This window comes from Ornithodoros turicata, chromosome 1, assembly GCF_037126465.1.
Source record: "Ornithodoros turicata isolate Travis chromosome 1, ASM3712646v1, whole genome shotgun sequence".
Lineage (NCBI taxonomy): Eukaryota > Metazoa > Arthropoda > Arachnida > Ixodida > Argasidae > Ornithodoros > Ornithodoros turicata.
Window position 1 is genome coordinate 232375177 of NC_088201.1, and position 16976 is coordinate 232392152.

Genomic DNA, 16976 nt, shown 5'->3' on the forward strand with positions numbered 1-16976 from the left:
GCCTGATGCAGTTTTTGAGTTCATTTCGCAAAAATTGTCGCCATTAAACTTACGTTATATGACATTCACACACTGAGGAGAAGTCAGCAGAACGAACTCTCCCGCGCCGCCGTTGAGAAAGCGTGGAAGCGATTCCTCGAGTTTAATTGTGGCAGCTGCGCGGTGCTCGCGCTCCGTCAGGTACATAGCCATATACAGAGAGAGTTTGGCCATCTTTTTGTCTCTTGCCGCTTCACGGGCGGAGCCTGTTTAGACGTCAGAATCGGTGCTGCACTGCCCAAAAACCCTGAAACACGATTGTCGTGAATCAAGAAAGATCTTTCGAAGAATGTTCAACTGCAGTTGTTGTTGGTGCAAAGCGAGACGCTCTTATTTTTCCAATGTGGGAAACCCGCCGTGAAGGGGGCTCCGCGGTGGCCCGAAGGCTTGAATGACTCCGTCAGCGGAGTGCTCTCGCAGTCAATACGGTGTCAAGAATCGCTGAACAACGATTTTTTTTAATTATTTGATATAACAAGACACTCAAAGAAGGACAAAGGTTGTTGTCTAATATCGTACAGGACGGTACTGGCAGTGTTGCAGTTCTAGTGACTTTGTCGCCAGATTTAGAGGCTTTCACGGCAGCTCAGCGGCCAAATATACTTGTCTAGCACGTAGCGACTAATCTACCGACTTGGGCTCACACAACATGGGGCATCTGGAAGCTTTTAAAATCTCTGTAAAAGTGCTATTTATCGTGAAAATATTTTAAAATATTCTATTTTTGCGGACTTCTGGCTGCGCGGATCTCCTAGGTCTGAGCTGTTTCGTGCAGGAGCCTCGTCAGATGCCCCTCGCATCATATGTGGCGCTGACAGAACGATTTTTTTTTTAACTGTAGCTCATGTTTCGTGAAACACCCTGTGTAAACAAAAAGGAAGGCACGCAGAATCCGCACTCGATGTCGGAAGTTGAGACCAAGCAGAAATTCATATCATAAGAAAGCTTGAATTTAAGCAGAAAAAACAGAGACGACACACATAACTCAAATTTCGAGTTGCGTTCTGTTTTTTTCCTCGCTCATGCTCAAGCTTTCTTACGATGCATTTCTGCCACCAGCTCGCCCGCGTATGTGCTATTCTTCCAAGCAGAAACTTCGGAAATGATGTCAAGAAACCGATGTTGACGGATTGTAAGAGCAAAGCTTGCTGTTACAAATAGGTTCGCGGTAATTTTATATCTGGCGACTTTTTCTGGCGACACTACAAATTCACCTAGCGACATCTGACGACATTTTGAGTCCTCTCTAGCGAGTTTTCTGCTAGCTGCTTCGGCAGCACTCCCCCAGTCTATTTCAGGTAACAGCATGGATCGCCACCTCAGCTGCCGCTATGGGAGTGGACGTCGCAATTGAGGTGAGATTTCCATCCCCGCGTGCATTCTATTAATCTTGTCTCTCCTTGACTGTAATTGCGAACCTACAATTGCTTCTGAACGATTATTTTTAACAATAGGTTGCCTTACATCTTCTCCTTCCGATGCTCGTAGACATATAGTAGTGTTACTATTACGCTGTAGTTATATATGTCGTCACCGCAGACAATCCGTGTTGCTTCTTCCCTATCTTCGGGTTACTTCAGCATTCCATTCTACTCTTTTCATAAATATGAAGCACAGTTCCTTCCAATGGTCTGTAAAAAAAATAAATAACTTATTCTAGGATGCCTTATTCGTTTCCCTGGGGAATTAAGTATTATATTAGTACATTAAATATTTATTTTTGAAGTAGTATTAACGGTAATCTTCGCGATATTATAGAGCTTTAGTACATCGAACGGTATCGCTTTTGGGTACGTAAGGGATAGCGTTGCTGGCCCTGCGCACGCCCGTAACAGAAGGAGAGCTTTGCGCAGAGCGGAGGACTAGATGTTGACTAGACGTCTAGAAGTCTTACCATTATTTAGACATCCAAAAGTAGTTATGTACAAGACATCTGGTATACATATGGTAATTGGCGACTAATTGTAAAGCCAGTGTTATGCTATAGATTTATTATTTTGTTCACAACAGGGAAACTTATTTGTTAGATGACCCTCATACATGAAGGAAATTCCTTATTGTCTTACTTTCCATCACACATGTGTGAAGCAGCAAGTACAATCTGTTTGCGAATGATCATACTGAGGTAATAAAACTGGACTCTGCAACAATTTTCAGGAACTATGCACGAATAGACCACATTAAGTTTGTCCGATTGTATTATGACCAAATGTACAGTATGTAGTCTTTCGTGCTATGTGAGTTGTATGTCCATATATTGTAACAAAATATCAGTAGGATGAATTGAAGGCAGTCTGACTGAGGTACGTAGATAATTTAATTAATGTCCATACATGTGATGATTCGAGTTTTTTGGCTCATTGACATGCACATATAAAGCATCCACAACTAGCAAACATTACCACAAAGTAATATTTTATTTTACTGAATATGTATCTTTTCTTTTTCTTTTCTTTCTTTTTTTTTTGCGAAAGCTCGCATTTGTTCGGGTAAATATTTCTTGAACTAGCGTTCCGGATGCCTTTATCGTTGCTGGTAAAAATAAATTTTACCCGTCAGTAACGCCCCTGCAGAATACTACGCTAAACGAACTTAAAGAAATCAGCAACTGAATTATCGAACAACTGAAATATTAATAAAATTGTCGACAAGTCCGACACAGTATACAAACCATTGCTCCGCAAACACAGAAGCACTTTGCCGGTACTGTGGGCGGCAGATGTTTGTTTACTGCACATTGCATTTTCCCTCAAAGTACACAGCTGCGGCAGTAAAATGAAATCTGACGCGACTCAGGGATTTCAGGACCCTTTCAAAATCTTGAAACTGCCCGTGGTATCTCTTTGAAACCGCTGAACAGGCAATAAGCTAAACATTATGCACACCTGCAGCTCAGTAGCAAAGGCACTGATAAAATGTTTGCAAAAAGAACAGCGATCTTCAACGCACACAGAGCACCCAAATACGATACTCATCGCTGCAACGACGATGGCGATGGCATAATGATGATGATGTTGGTGTCACTTCTGCTGGATTGACACATGTGTTATTTAACATTTAACCTCCGCCAAGTCAATTATAATGAACGGCCACGGAAATTAAGGGACATTGCAAAAAGTAAGCACGAGCTGAAGCAATGGCAATGACACCTGCCCGTCTAACCAATCACCATCCATCATCCATCCATCCAACCAGTTTGAACTTGTTCAGTTTCAACCGTTGAAACGTCAAACTTTCCGGACGCGCAACGGAGGGCAACGGAGGGGTGGGGGTGGGGTATGTTTATGAAGAAGAAAGACAGGAAAGGTCAGCCAGACGGAGGTCGGCTTGTTATTCCAAAAAATGAAAAATTGGGGAAGAAAAAGAAGGAAAGAGAAGTAAGAGAGGAAAAGAATGGGGAATAAAAGAAAAGGAAAAGACAAAGAACAAAAAAGAAAAGGAAAAGAGAAAGAAAAAAATTAAAGGAAAGGAAGAACACAAAACTAGAACTGAAAAGTCGCACACAACGGGTAACAGTTGGTTCTTGACTGCATTCCACTGGTTGTTATTACGAAAATCTTTGGAAGTTTGAATCTCCCGCACATTTTTTCTCGCAATTTTTGGGCATCGCGAGAACGTACTCAGTGCTGTCCAGTGACAAAAACGATTCAGCGCAGCAGAGCTCCCAGAGTACACTGTGGCGAACAGCGTTCCTTTGTTCTCTGGCTTTCCAAGTCTCAGGGGTGAGTTCACTCTTCATTAAATTATGTTCCTGTTTGTGTGCACCAAGATCACATGTAGTAGAGATGCGTGGCTCAATACAGAAATATCGTTTCCTTTATGTATTTCGGCCTCGTGTCACCGATTGAAACACATGGGAAGTGTGTGCTGACCGTTTTTGCTCTTACGTGTCCAGACAAGCATCCCGTGAAAGAGTGTGCATAGGCACTAAATAATAACGAAAGGAAAGTTAGGTAGCAAGCGAGCTGGTGGTGACGATCCATGATTTGAAAACCCGAGACGAGGTAGGGACGAAAACAGACGCACACACGTGTGTGTCTGTTTTCGTCCCTACCTCGTCTCGGGTTTTCAAGTCATGGATGGGCACTAAATAAATTAGCAGGCTACATAATACTTTCTGACATGTTTTGTTCTATTTTCTACCACAGTGAGTCATTGGAGGCAGCGCTGCAGCACCAACAATCACTCAATGGAAGAAAGGAATGAGGTGGCCCTCAATAGAGTCACTAAATAGGGAGCAGAGTAGCGACGCTAAGCGACGCCTGCGAGCGAGACCGCCATCTTGGGTCCGGCGCGGCTGCTTCGCCTAGCAATGGGACGGGCAACCGCCCCCTTCTCCGCCGGTGTACTGCGCGCAGCAGAAGAAACGGGTTTTGGATCCAGGGGACTCAACATGACGACCGCTTCTTGGAAGGAGAAACCACGTGACACGATCGGCCCAATCGCGGACACCGAACGGCGGCTTCCGCGCGGAAAAGGAATGCGATACTCTGTTTCCTATTTAGTGACTCTAGCCCTCAACACCCTCCTGCCAATTCAACACTCATCACTCAAAACACAAGACTCCCGTTTGGCAGCAAAGTCAGTCCAGTTTTAGACTGTAGACTTCGTGTGCGGTTTAGTGTGAATAAATGTTCATGCTGAGAATCACGTTCGCTATCAATTCTATCACAATTGAATGCGTGCCAGGATGGTAGCAGGACTAGTCATGGTCTAAAGTATGTCTAAGGGTTGCTAAAGTAAGGTACAGGAAATGTATAACCCTAGACCTGTCGCCTGAATGAAGGAATAAAATTGGTATAGCCGCAGACCTCGTGTATAATACATGGTTAGGTGTCTGACGAAGTACCAGACATCTGGTCGAAAACGTGTCTAAATGCCGGCGAGGTACATAGACATTGGATGTCTAGGGCGAGATGGATAGGTGGCATGAGGTTAGACGTGATATCTGACGTCTTATGGACGGCGGACGGCTAGGGCATAGACGTTCTATAGACATTCTTTTTCTCAGTGTTCAGACATCATTTAGACCCCTTTCTTTTCACCTCTACACTAACAGCTCCCGTGGCATAGCGGTTAAGATGATCGCTTTCCCCAGGACCCCTACTAACTCCCCTGTCCCTACTGCTTCAGCTGTCCTCTCTCCATTTGTCCATGTCTGTACGACACTCATAGCCACAGTTGCTTCGCGGCGCTAACAGCGAATAAAAAGAGAACCCTACACTAATGGCCACATGCAGGTATAAAAAGAGGAGGCATGCCAGTAGGAAGCGAAACCAATTTCTTCTCACCCTCGGGCACTTTTTCGGGACAATCCGAAGGATTTGTTTCTTTATATCACTGTCCGTGACTCTACCGATCAGATCAAATGGCAGAGTCGGAGTCCGCAGGGAGAGCGGTTTGATCTGGCCTAGAGCAAGTGATTCGAATCTGGATTGGATCACATGCGCCCAACGTGGAGTTTAGCCCCAGCCAATGTCCCTTGGTTGACGTCGGAGGAAGAAGAAGAAGAAGAAGAACGTACTCATGTTCCTCTACAACGCCACACAGGGCGATCCAGGAACGATGCTGTTTGGAGTTTCTATGAAAACGGTAGAATGGGAAAATATGCAGTCAAAGACTCCCGTGCGGCAACTAAAGCATGGTTCACACTAGCGCGTTCTGCTGCGTACGGATGCGTGCGGGCGCTGGTTACCGTGGCAACAGATACGTGCGGGACCTCCCGCAGCAGAACGCAAGCAGTTCGCCCGAGCTCAACTTTTTCCGGCGGACGCAGCAGCCCGCGAACGGAGAACGAATTGGGAGGCTGCCTTCAGAGCGTGCGCAGTAGGTTTTTCTCTGCGAGAGTGTTTTCAACATGGCGGCCACCGGAGTGGAAGGCGTTGGCGGCGCTCATTGGCTTACGGTTTGGTGACGCACGCATTCGGACGCAGGTATGTGAACAGCGGAACGGATTGCTTACAACGCACGCATACGCACGTAGGCGCCCGCACGCAGCAGAACGCACCATGTAACGTGTGTGAACCATGCTGTAGTTTGTCATCTTCAAAAAATACGCTTGTCGAGTTGCAATTGCAATAGATTGAAATTTCACATTTGAACTCTGAAATTTGCATAGACAAAATGGCGTTTCTTGTTGTTGTTCTTTCTTTTTCTTTTTTGCTGTGTCAGGAAGGCCGTGGTGAGCTTTGTCCAATACACCGGAAGACGAAATCACTACAGCGACTGCACAAAAAAAGAAAAAAAGGTTAGAATTTGCTTTTCCTGACTCGCATATTTTAAAGGCGCAAGAGATGGCCACAAAGATGCAATGAGAGGAGGACATGTACCTGCCCACAAGATGGAACGAGCATTAAAAAAATAAAATAATAATAATAAATAAATAAAGGAAAGAAAAAGAAACAAGAGGAGAGGGGACCTGCTGGCTTCGGTTACTTTTATTAACACTTAGGAGATATAATCGCAATGTCTCTTCCTAGCCGTTTACTCTTGTTTCTTCTTTTATTTATTTATTTATCTTTTCTTTCTTCTTTTTTTGCTGTCTTCTATCTATCATCTCGGCAGGGGAATGTCCTCCTCTCATCGCATGTTTGGAGCCCATTCCGTGCCCCCTTCAAATACGCGCGTCAAAAAGACAGCCGGTTTCCATTTGCGTTTCTTTTTTGTTTTCTTTGAACTCGCCGTTGCGTTAGACATTTCGGCTTCCGGTATATTCGACTAAGTTCGCCACACGGTTGCTTACGCTGTAAAAAACGGCTATGTTCACTAGGCAAATTTCAGAGTTCGATTGAAAAATTTCAATTTCTTGCAATTGAAATTCGATAAGTGTATTTTTTGAAGATGGCACACTTAATTTCCGCGCAAGAGCCGTTGACCGCATATTTCTACATTTTCCTGACAAACCACAGATGACATGCTTCGTGAATCATCCTGTATTTTGTTACATGAAGGTCCTCCTCATTTCCTAACGTTGCGCTGGTAGCATCTGACAACACCGGCTTCTTCAAGAAACAAAATCACCGACATGTAAGACGCGAAATATCAGTCACGGCGAAGACATATTGCGTAGCGGTAATGTAGGCAAAGCAGGGACAGCAAATAGGAAGTGCCAGCGATAAGTGACATGCCACCGAGAATAACTGTTGAGTCTGCCTATTTTGGCGGAGAAGTCTGCGTTGCCGTGGCAGCGACCTTGGCTCTCAGGCCCCTCCGAAGCTCCCGCTGGCTCCAGCACTGTTCCCGATCTGCAAATAGAACAGACTTTCTCCCGGTTGAGCAACGGACTGTGCTTTGGAAGCGCTTCGAATCTGCCATTGGAATTCAACACACGTATGTGATGTACATGGGAAAGTGTCATGTTGTGTTCACATATGAGGGGGGAGGGGGGCAATATAGGTCGGCCGTGGATTACTGATTCTTCTTCAGGTGAGTGACCAGCGCGATTTTATATCCCTTTCCGTTGTATGAGTCACTAATGCGGTGATTTGATGTGATCAGTACTGCAAGAACCGAACAAGCAAGAAAGTGTTTGTATCACATTCTACATGCAAGTTCTGATAAGGCTATAGCTCACGGACTCTTTTTACGAACCTCGTTGACCACGTGTGTGCCCTGTCTCCAACTGGGATTACGTTGTACACAGTATGTCAGACGTCACACAGAAGCGTTTCAACTTTCGCCTTGATTACCCTGGCAGAGCGACGTCTTGAATCTAAAAAGAAAGAAAAATAAATAAGTGTTACAAATGTTGACAACACTTCTGCAGCTTATTGTATGGTAAATATAAGGCGCAATACGCGTATGTTGCACTCGAATTGTATACGGCAAGTTGTGTTTATTTTTGTCTACGGCATAACCTACCAATCATGACAACACGAACTCCAGGTAGACCAGAATAAGTGCAGCAGAACCCTCATGAAGATTATACACAACGAAAGTGTCCGGCACCTGTACGTTCTGTTAAACATTTTATCTGTGAGTAAGCATATGGCGCATGGCGTTTTATTGCGTTCCCAGGAGACGCATGGTGCGCTAGTATATGTCTAAAAGATGTCAATGTAGACTTTGGGATGTCTATTAGACGTCTAACAAAGTAGCTCTATTGCTCCGTATGCGTTCCCTAGCCATTCCCCAGCCCGGCTAGCATTAGGCTAAAATACAGCTACACTGCATTTCGCTAAAATACAGCTAATAGCCGGATAATTGTACCATTGACTTAGACCTTTTTTTAGACTGAATGTCTAAAATGGGACAATACATATATTTATTTATTTATTTCCATACCCTCAGGGCCATGAGGCACTGAAGAGGGGAGGGGCAGTACAACATTGGGAAACAAATCGAAACAAAAAAAAAGGACAACATGGAACAAGTCTCAGTCTCTGTAGAGATAATGACACATAAAATAGCACAAAAAGGTTAGTCATCAAAGTATATCAGATAAGGTGTCCCTGAAGGTGGGCGAGTCCTGGATGGAAGCAACAGTACGAGGCAACCTGTTCCATTCCAACGCGGTGCGAACAAAGAAGGAGTTAGAGAAGGCATTAGTACATGCATGCGGAATGCGTACTTTACGAAAATGGTCAATGCGGTGCGAAGTGTAAGTGGCAGATGAAATGTATGAGGAGAGAATGGGATCGTTATGATAGAATACCTTATGGAAAAGTGACAAACGAGCATTCTTGCGACGAGACGCTAACAAGGGTAGACCCAGAAACCTTTTCATGGTACTGACACTTGATGTACGATGGTAGTTTGAGAGTATAAAGCGGCTGGCTCGGTTTTGTATCGATTCTAACATATTGATGAGGTTATCTGTTCCAGGATCCCATACCGATGATGCGTACTCTAATTTTGGTCGCACGAGAGACCTATATAGCTGTAGCTTAACCTTGGACGGGGCCATGTAGAATGAGCGTCTGATGAAGCCAAGAGAACAGTTAGCTGAATTACAAATATGCGTGATATGGGACTTCCAAGAGAGGTCAGATGAGACATGAACACGAGATACTTATATTCAGTTACTTGATCGAGAGGGACATCGTTAATTTTATATGAAAACGCGGGTGGCTGACTACGTGAGCGCGAGATTCTTAAACATTTACATTTCTTAATATTCATTTCCATGCACCAAGCTGAGCACCAGTCAAGAACGGAGTCTAGATCTGACTGCAGAATATGAAGGTCAGAGGGGTTAGTTATGGCTCGATAGATTACACAGTCGTCGGCATAAAGCCGAATGGAAGACCTGACGCACCCAGGTAAATCATTAATGTATATGAGAAAAAGTAGCGGGCCCAAGACGGAACCCTGGGGGACGCCGGATGATACAGGGATTAGGGCAGAGGTGACATTGTTTACTGTGACAAATTGTGACCGCCCAATAAGGAAAGACTGAATCCAGGACAATACATTAGGGTCAATATTTAGTAAGGATAATTTTAAAAGCAACAGATTATGGGGGACCTTATCGAATGCTTTGCTGAAGTCAAGAAATATACAATCAACATCAGTTCCTCTGTCCGAAAGGAGATGGATGTCATGAATGAAAGATACCAACTGAGTCTCACAAGAAAAATGTTTACGAAAACCATGTTGATAAGGACAAAAGAAAGAGTTTGATTCAAGGTGATGGACTAGATGACTGCAGATGATATGTTCCAATATCTTGCACGGTATACTCGTTAGTGATATGGGACGGTAGTTAGCAGCAGTGCATTTGTTGCCTGATTTATAAGTAGGGATGACCTTTCCGATTTTCCACGCATCCGGGAGCTCGCCCACCCCCAGCGACTGTTCAAAGAGTTTAGTAAGCATGAAATAACAAAAAATACGGAAGCGTTGACTGTTTCTGTTACACAAAGCGCTTTATTTTTCGGGGATAGATATTCCCAAATCACAAACTGTAGTTTCACAGTAGAACAACGGTATATTGGCTGCACAGGCACACACATTCGCAGATCCAGCATGACATCGAGCATGTCTATATCCCTTTGCTGCTTGTGTAGGCGTTTGTTTGACCCGTCACAAAGGAACTTGTGCAGCTTGTATGCCGAAAGATGATGCTCCAACCACTCAGAGTGGCTGATCCATTGTACTGCATCCATGCAGATGCTCTTCTGAAGCAGATATGTATTGAGTTGCTTATACATAAGCAAGAAAGATAGGGACCAGAAACATGAAAACCAAAAATTCTGAATGCCAAAATGCTGCCTATATGCCGCAGGTGTGGTACTATGCCATGCTAAGCGGCAGAGTGGAATGCCAATTAACTTGCGAGTATAGGTAGCGGAAAAAAAGCAGTATTGGTCCTTCTTGAACCGTTGTCGCATCAAGCAAGCGAAGCAGACCTTCCTTCCACTTATCTATTACTGAATTGACTCGTAGAATTTTCCAGAAGGCACCGAGTTTTTCGGAGTTGGTATCGACAACATGTCAGGGGAAGGACACTAAAAACCATCCAAAGCCTTACCGGCATAGATGCTTTGCTTGCGTCCTAGCTGCAAACACCACATTTGGAAACTTCAAGACAAGTTGCTCCGGCTCCGGCGACACAGCGTCACAGGCTTGAGAGTGCCGAGAAAAGTTCATAATTTCAAACCGACCAATGAGCGCTCGCATACCGGGGGAGCGGCCACAGGAGCCAATGGGCTGGTGACAGTTGAGAAGTCGCGCTTCGACGTAAGCATTCTGACGTTTCATGACGTTTGATGATGCGGAAATCCCGCAGCGCCTCACTTTAGTTCGCAACGGAACTCGCGAGTTTCGTGCCCTTGGTTGCGCTACAGCGTTTCCAAACTGGCGCACCGAGGGCCGAGGGCTTCTTCGCATTTTGCAACACATTGCAACACACTTATGCAGTTGTATTTTATTTTGCGTGCTTCTAACGATCTTTAACTTTGTATAGACTAGGTTGCTCATGGGGTCAGCGCAAATAAAAATTGAATTTAATCACGTTGAACCTCACGGTTGCAAGGCACACGGTTTGTAGTCGCTCTGTCATGACAGCAGCAGAAAAAAACTACTTTTTCTACTTTTTTCTACTTTTTACTAATTTTTCGCAGAGCACAGAGGCAACGCTCTGTTATATCTTCTGTAAAAACGGTTGCATAAATTTGTGATGCAAGTCTAAATGTGGCCAACATGTGAGCCCCTTTTAGACGTCTAACGGTAGACGGCTACTGCGAAATATCTCGGCCATGTCTCGTTGACCACCCCTTCTTAGACGACTAAATAATGTATAGCGGTATGGACGGCTTCGAAACGTCTAAATTTATCGGTATCCCTAAAGTCTCAAGTTAGCGCATTTTTAGACGCATACTAGCTCACCACGCGTTACCTGAGTACGCATAAATTACTACGTAACCAGGTTTTTATGCCACACATCAACATCGTTTACTAAACTGCATCTTTTCTCAGCCCCAACCTGCAGAACAAACTATATTGATATTCTCTCTATTTACTTCTCATCGAAACTATGGAGTTCTCTACCCGAAAATACAAGAAACACAGCTGCATTTTCTTCCTTCCAACTGGTATGTCGTCAACCGGTTGAGCAACAGTCGTAATGCCCGTTCAACTCAAGTAGAATTAGCGGCAGCTAAAGTCTGCAACAATGCCGATGTGCTGTGTGGCTTCAACATTTGGAATCAACCACCGAAGCTGTCTCTCCGACACCCTTTTCTTCTCTGCGGTTATCACGGTAGTCAAGGCAAGTGTCTCTGCATTTCCTGGCGTGTCGCAACTGCCTGAGGTTCAAGCGCTCCTGGCATTGGAGGCATTATCTTTACGTGCGCTTGATGGAATTGTATAGAAAGGCCATCGCGATGTAGTGGAATCCTCGCAGCCCACGTAACAAGTTCTTTCTCATAGCTATATGCGAACATTGCATGGATGCTGCACATCGTGTTAATGGTTATACAATCTAGCGATCTCACCAATGCTCTGAGAGCAGAACAGCGTTATACTTTCGTAATGACCTCGTTGCTGCACTCGTCCCTTTGGGAAGGGATGGGAGGGGGGTACTTTTGGTATACGCAATTCCATTTTTCAGCGCGGCTACTGCTTTCTCTTCCTTGTATTTAGGACACTTTTAGTTCTCATAGCCTAGCAGCTGATGTCTTCATCGTTACCATATGCGCTATGTTGTGTCGTAGACTTTACTTTACCTCGAACGACCATTCACTCACGAAGTTTTCCCACATCTAAATCACCCACTAAGACTGACTAATTTTTCAGTGAGGATGACGTCCATTCCAGCAGAAGAATCAGAGAGGGGGGAGCTTCACGAATTCCTTCGAGGAGCCCACCTTCTCTGCTACTATGACAAATTCAAAGAGATAGGTAAGCCAAAACGGAACTTCGTGCTAACGCATACTTCAACCAGGAACGTGCTTCAAATACATTGGAACGCTTAAGGACAATCGTTGTTTGGCAGTTTTGTTCCACTGACCAGCATTCGTGAATCACAGGTGACGGATCGCTCATGTACGGCTGACCGGCTTAAGTGACATATTTTTCTGTAAAAGGTGTGCACTGTAGGTCAGAAAAGGGGTGTTACGCATTTTATTGCCGACTGCGCCCTACTTTAGAAGTTACGTGCTTTTTTTCAGCAGACTCATTTGAATTTTTTATTTAAACAAGGAGCGCCCCTCACTCATTCACACGGTACGCATGTTGTAGATGGTATCGGAGAGATACTTGTAAAAAAGAAAGTTCTTCGATTAGTGCAGCCGTTCACAAGTTGTGTAGCCCGGGAATTTAACTGAAACACCTTGTATATAGCTCTATATAGCGCTATACTGGAGCTCATCTGGGCCGCAGAACACTTTATGTGGCCAGAAGATCAGCGCCTACTCCAATGAGCTTAATCGCTCCAAGGCGCGAGTCCCTCCGACGTGGAATGAACACCACTCTCCTTGTGGCCTGAGACGTTTTCTTCTTTTTTTTTTTTCTTTTTCGCTTTCGGCTAATTTGCGTAGCAAATTTCGCATATCTCAATGTGGGCGCGCGTTTCAGTATCTTAAAGAAACTGACTAGCTTTAAATGAAAGACACCTCCTATAGTTCCATGTGACATCTCCCTCGACAGATCAAATTAAGAAAAAAAAAAAAAACCAAATATATCTGTTAATTACCACCTCACAGCGGAAATAATCCTTACCAGAACCTTTTGTCGAATGACCGCCATATCGGGTAAGCTTTTCACAAGAAACAAAAACAAATTTAACTTTACGGTAAGTCTTTGACAAAGTTTTGACAGCACCCGAAACCAATTACTCTTTTTATGAAAATGCCCTGCAACTAAAAAAAATAAATAAAACGTCTTGCGTACTAATTACATATACATACACCCTCCTATAGTGTACGGCAGCCTGGCAATAACCCCCCACGACCTCGTAGCTTTATTCCGCTTTCTGTTGAATAATAGCACACTTCTTGCCTATCAGGTTTAATCTCATCTTTAGCGCACCTTTAACCCCTTACCAAAGAGGCCCGTGAACATTAACTTGATCTGTGTAGGCTTTCACGAAAAGTTGGTACGGTAATGGCTTTACGCGTTCTATAATGCTTGCGTCTAACGTGTCTCAAAACGGGTGTTAACGACGTTCAGCCGCAGTGTTGGATTTGCCTTTAGTCGCAGACAGCGTGCAGCGGCTTTATGACTTAACGGAAGAAGGCCTGAAAGAAGTCATCGACGGAGTCGGCATGGCCGGGAAGCCCCTTCACGTGAAAAGATTCAAGGATGCGCTCAAACGGCGGCTAAGCAGTGCAGGTAAATGAAATTCCACCAGATTTAGGGAAATGACTGCACTCTAAGGAAAAAAGGTAAAATTTTTTACCCATTCCGGTAGAGCTGTATTGCAACCGCATTTCTACTCAAACCAATTTTACTTATTGGGTATTACTGCAGGGTAGAAACAAACTACGGAGTAGAAACTGTCGTTCTACCACCTTGGGTAGGAAATTTTACCCTTTTTTTATATAGAGCAAACGTGAGAGAGAGGAGCAAGGGAAAGAGACGACGACGCTTGTACCCGCGGAGGAGAAGTGGCGCATGGATTGGCCCGGAACGGTAGAAGTACTGTGGTTCTACCATAGATGGGTAGAAATCCACCGAACCGGTGGAGATGTAGGAAGGGAGACAGGGCAGACAGGACAGACTCAGGACAGAAGCCGCCAACAGCTTGGGTCAGGTCATTCTACCTCTTTTTTTTTTCTTTTTTCCTTAGAGTGTGGCGTTGGTGTGTTCGTGGTAACTAGCCGCACAAGAGTAACAGGTTGCACGTCATCCGTTTATTCGTACGTGACATGCTAAGCGGGTAAGAAGCTATTTCGGAGTATTTGAAATCAATTTTATTTCAACGTGCACAGCTTCCGTCGAGTGACCTTGAACGGTTAGTCGATTCACTGAAAGCTACGGCGCTCGTGCTGGGTGCTTGCGTTCAATGCTCATCACACGGCCCCGGGGAAGTCAAGGACGGACGGCAAGGGAAGGAGGTTGTTGAAAGCAATGAAGAACGTTTACATGTACCTGAGCCAACTTATATGCGATTACCACGTCCGTCGATCTATTGGGAATTTGGCGGTGCTCAACAGACATATTTCGCCACCTGCCGTGCGCTACGGATGTAGACACTGTAACGACCGCCATGCCCAATGTTATCGTCACCATCCTGACGGCCAGCACTACCTGTATGATCATCGTGTTACGAGGAGCGAAGGGACAAAACCGTGCTGCTCGCGTCAACTGACGTTCTTTGCTCGTCTGACATGACTGGGCTCTGGAATCCTTCGGCCGTGGCTGTATTCTATTCAATAAACGTTCTTAACTTACAGTCTGTTGCATACTCATGACCAACCGGAACCAGGGTACAACAACCAGGTATAACATCACCCGAGGTAGCGACTATTCTCCTTTATGCATTTCACACCATAGGCTGTCAATCTCTTGCGCTACTGGACTGATTTCTCTCGGGAACGGGAGACTCTTTCGTGAATGCCTCCGCACATCTGTACACACCAGTATTCCACTAGAGCATCCCTCGCAAGCCATTAGCTACGACATTCAGGACGCGGTGGTCATATCTAAAACGATAATGGTACACGTCGGCCATTCTCCAGCCATTACCGACCTCAAAGTATCGGGTCACCGAACAAAAAGAACGGCTCGTCGGACAGGGCAACTTACTGACATTGCGACAAACCGTTGGATAAAAGCTGAAGTAACGCAACAAGTTATGAAAGAAGACCGGGATCTTTAGCATAACTTTGGTCCACGCCTTTCACCGTTTGACCGGGCCGAAAAGATCTGAAGGACAATACGATCTCACAAAAAGGTTCCCACTCAAAGGAATCCTCTCCCTCCTTTGGCTATGGATAAGGGTGTAGAAGAAAACACTCCAGCGACGAAGCTATGTGAGGTACTAACGACGGGAGTGGAAGCCTCGAGCAGTCCAGTACACAGCAGTTATGTCCAGAGCTTGACGGGTAAAATTCGCCAAGACTAGCCTAGTCCACCGGATATTATAACCCGTGACTTCCCTGTAATCGAGCTAAATACGCCGTTGAAGCTTGTGGGCTCGTTCTCGGGAACAGATAAAATCACCTATGCCGCACTGCGAAACATTGAACTGTGGTCACTCCAACTTGTCCTTCATGCGTATAACACGTCTTGTCAAGAAAACTCTTTACCACTTACAACACAGTTGTTCCATTGCAGAAACCGGAGGAAGTTCCCAAATGCTCTATCATCGTTTCGCCCTGTGAGCCTGACAAGCTGATGTGGTGAACTGGTGGCTTGAGAAGCAAGGTGTCTCCATGGCTGGATTTCGTTGTGGATCCTCATGGATCCAGTTCTTGAGCTAGTTCCTACTGTCCAGCATGCTCGCGCCGACGCGTGGATCGTCGTATAAATTTTGAACACACCAAGCGCGCTTACTAAACTCCATTTAGGTTTGAAACTAGGAGCAAAACACAGGGACAGGAGGAAGGCACACCACACTGCTGCCGTGGAGCTATGTGATGAGCCGTCCTGCTGTCCTTCAAGTTTCGTTCAAGGTTCACACAGCCCATGTTCGTTGTGTCTATACTTTCTGTTTTACAGAAATTGCAATGCCGGCACACATCATACGTAATAACCTTTTCTTACGTCGCCCTTTCATAACATGCGTCAACATGTCACAGCCCCTTTGTTGTACTCTTCCTGTTGATAATCCAGCAACTTACGTATTCGTTATTGACAGTTTCATCGTCGGTTGCATTATGCTGGCACGTTAATTTTATCTTATCTCAACTACAACATCAAGTATCATTTCTCTCCTAAGTGAATGAACCGCTCAAAGGGAACTTACTTTGCAGCAATAGCGACATCCGTTCCTGCAAACGAAACAGAGCGTGAACTCCACGAGTTTCTTCGACGAGCGAATCTACTCTCCTACTACAACAAGTTTATCGAGATTGGTGAGTGAAACACTTATGCCCACACAGGGGTACTTCACAACATGCGGTGAAATATCAACTCACGGACATGTGAATTGAAATTCCCTACGCAAGTGAAAGCGAGTCATCACTTGCCATCAGAGGCTTCCTAGGGTAGGTTCGAACCCGTAAGCTTTGCAAGTAGACGCTTTGCCAACTGATTCATAAAGATCGCTTGGTGAAGCTGCAAGCGCACTGGAACATATTGAAACGACACTAACGGATGGTTCAAATATTTCGCACCCGTGTGCAACCCACTAGGTTACACCACATGTTTTCTTCCTTTTTTTTTTGGTGGGGGGGAGGAGGCGAAGTGTGTGCAAGGAACACGTGAACATGGTCTCAAAGATGATTGAGATGTGCTTGTCAACCAGGGCCTCTTCTTCATCCATTTTGCATGCGAAAAGCGCTGGTTACCATCTTCCCAAAACAAACGTTCATCCATGTAACGCTGTAAGA

General features: G+C 45.0%; 2 protein-coding genes across 6 annotated transcripts in view; one reads left to right on the top strand and one right to left on the bottom strand.

The window, feature by feature from the left end:
• The first annotated feature begins 1239 nt into the window (after positions 1-1239).
• LOC135379092 (uncharacterized) overlaps positions 1240-16976 on the top strand; it is a 31624-nt gene continuing 15887 nt past the window's right edge. Inside the window, exons 1-4 of one of the 4 annotated variants that reach the window (XM_064612344.1) lie at positions 1240-1394; positions 12277-12381; positions 13675-13812; positions 16398-16499. In XM_064612344.1, the coding sequence (XP_064468414.1) occupies positions 12282-12381; positions 13675-13812; positions 16398-16499 (340 nt within the window). In that variant the 5' untranslated portion in view covers positions 1240-1394; positions 12277-12281. Of the gene's footprint in view, positions 1395-7298; positions 7465-7536; positions 12382-13674; positions 13813-14025; positions 16500-16976 lie in introns of those variants that run through there. The other 3 variants (XM_064612345.1, XM_064612343.1, XM_064612346.1) reach the window with 3 other exon arrangements.
• The window catches only part of LOC135379093 (uncharacterized), a 41235-nt gene continuing 31226 nt past the window's right edge, over positions 6968-16976 (bottom strand). Inside the window, exons 5-7 of one of the 2 annotated variants that reach the window (XR_010418709.1) lie at positions 16391-16415; positions 7630-7750; positions 6968-7283 (exon numbers count right to left, since the gene is read on the bottom strand). Coding sequence is in view for 1 of the 2 variants with exons in the window: in XM_064612347.1 (XP_064468417.1) it covers positions 7724-7750; positions 16391-16415 (52 nt within the window). In the remaining variant the exon portion in view is untranslated. Of the gene's footprint in view, positions 7751-16390; positions 16416-16976 lie in introns of both variants that reach the window. The other variant, XM_064612347.1, reaches the window with a different exon arrangement.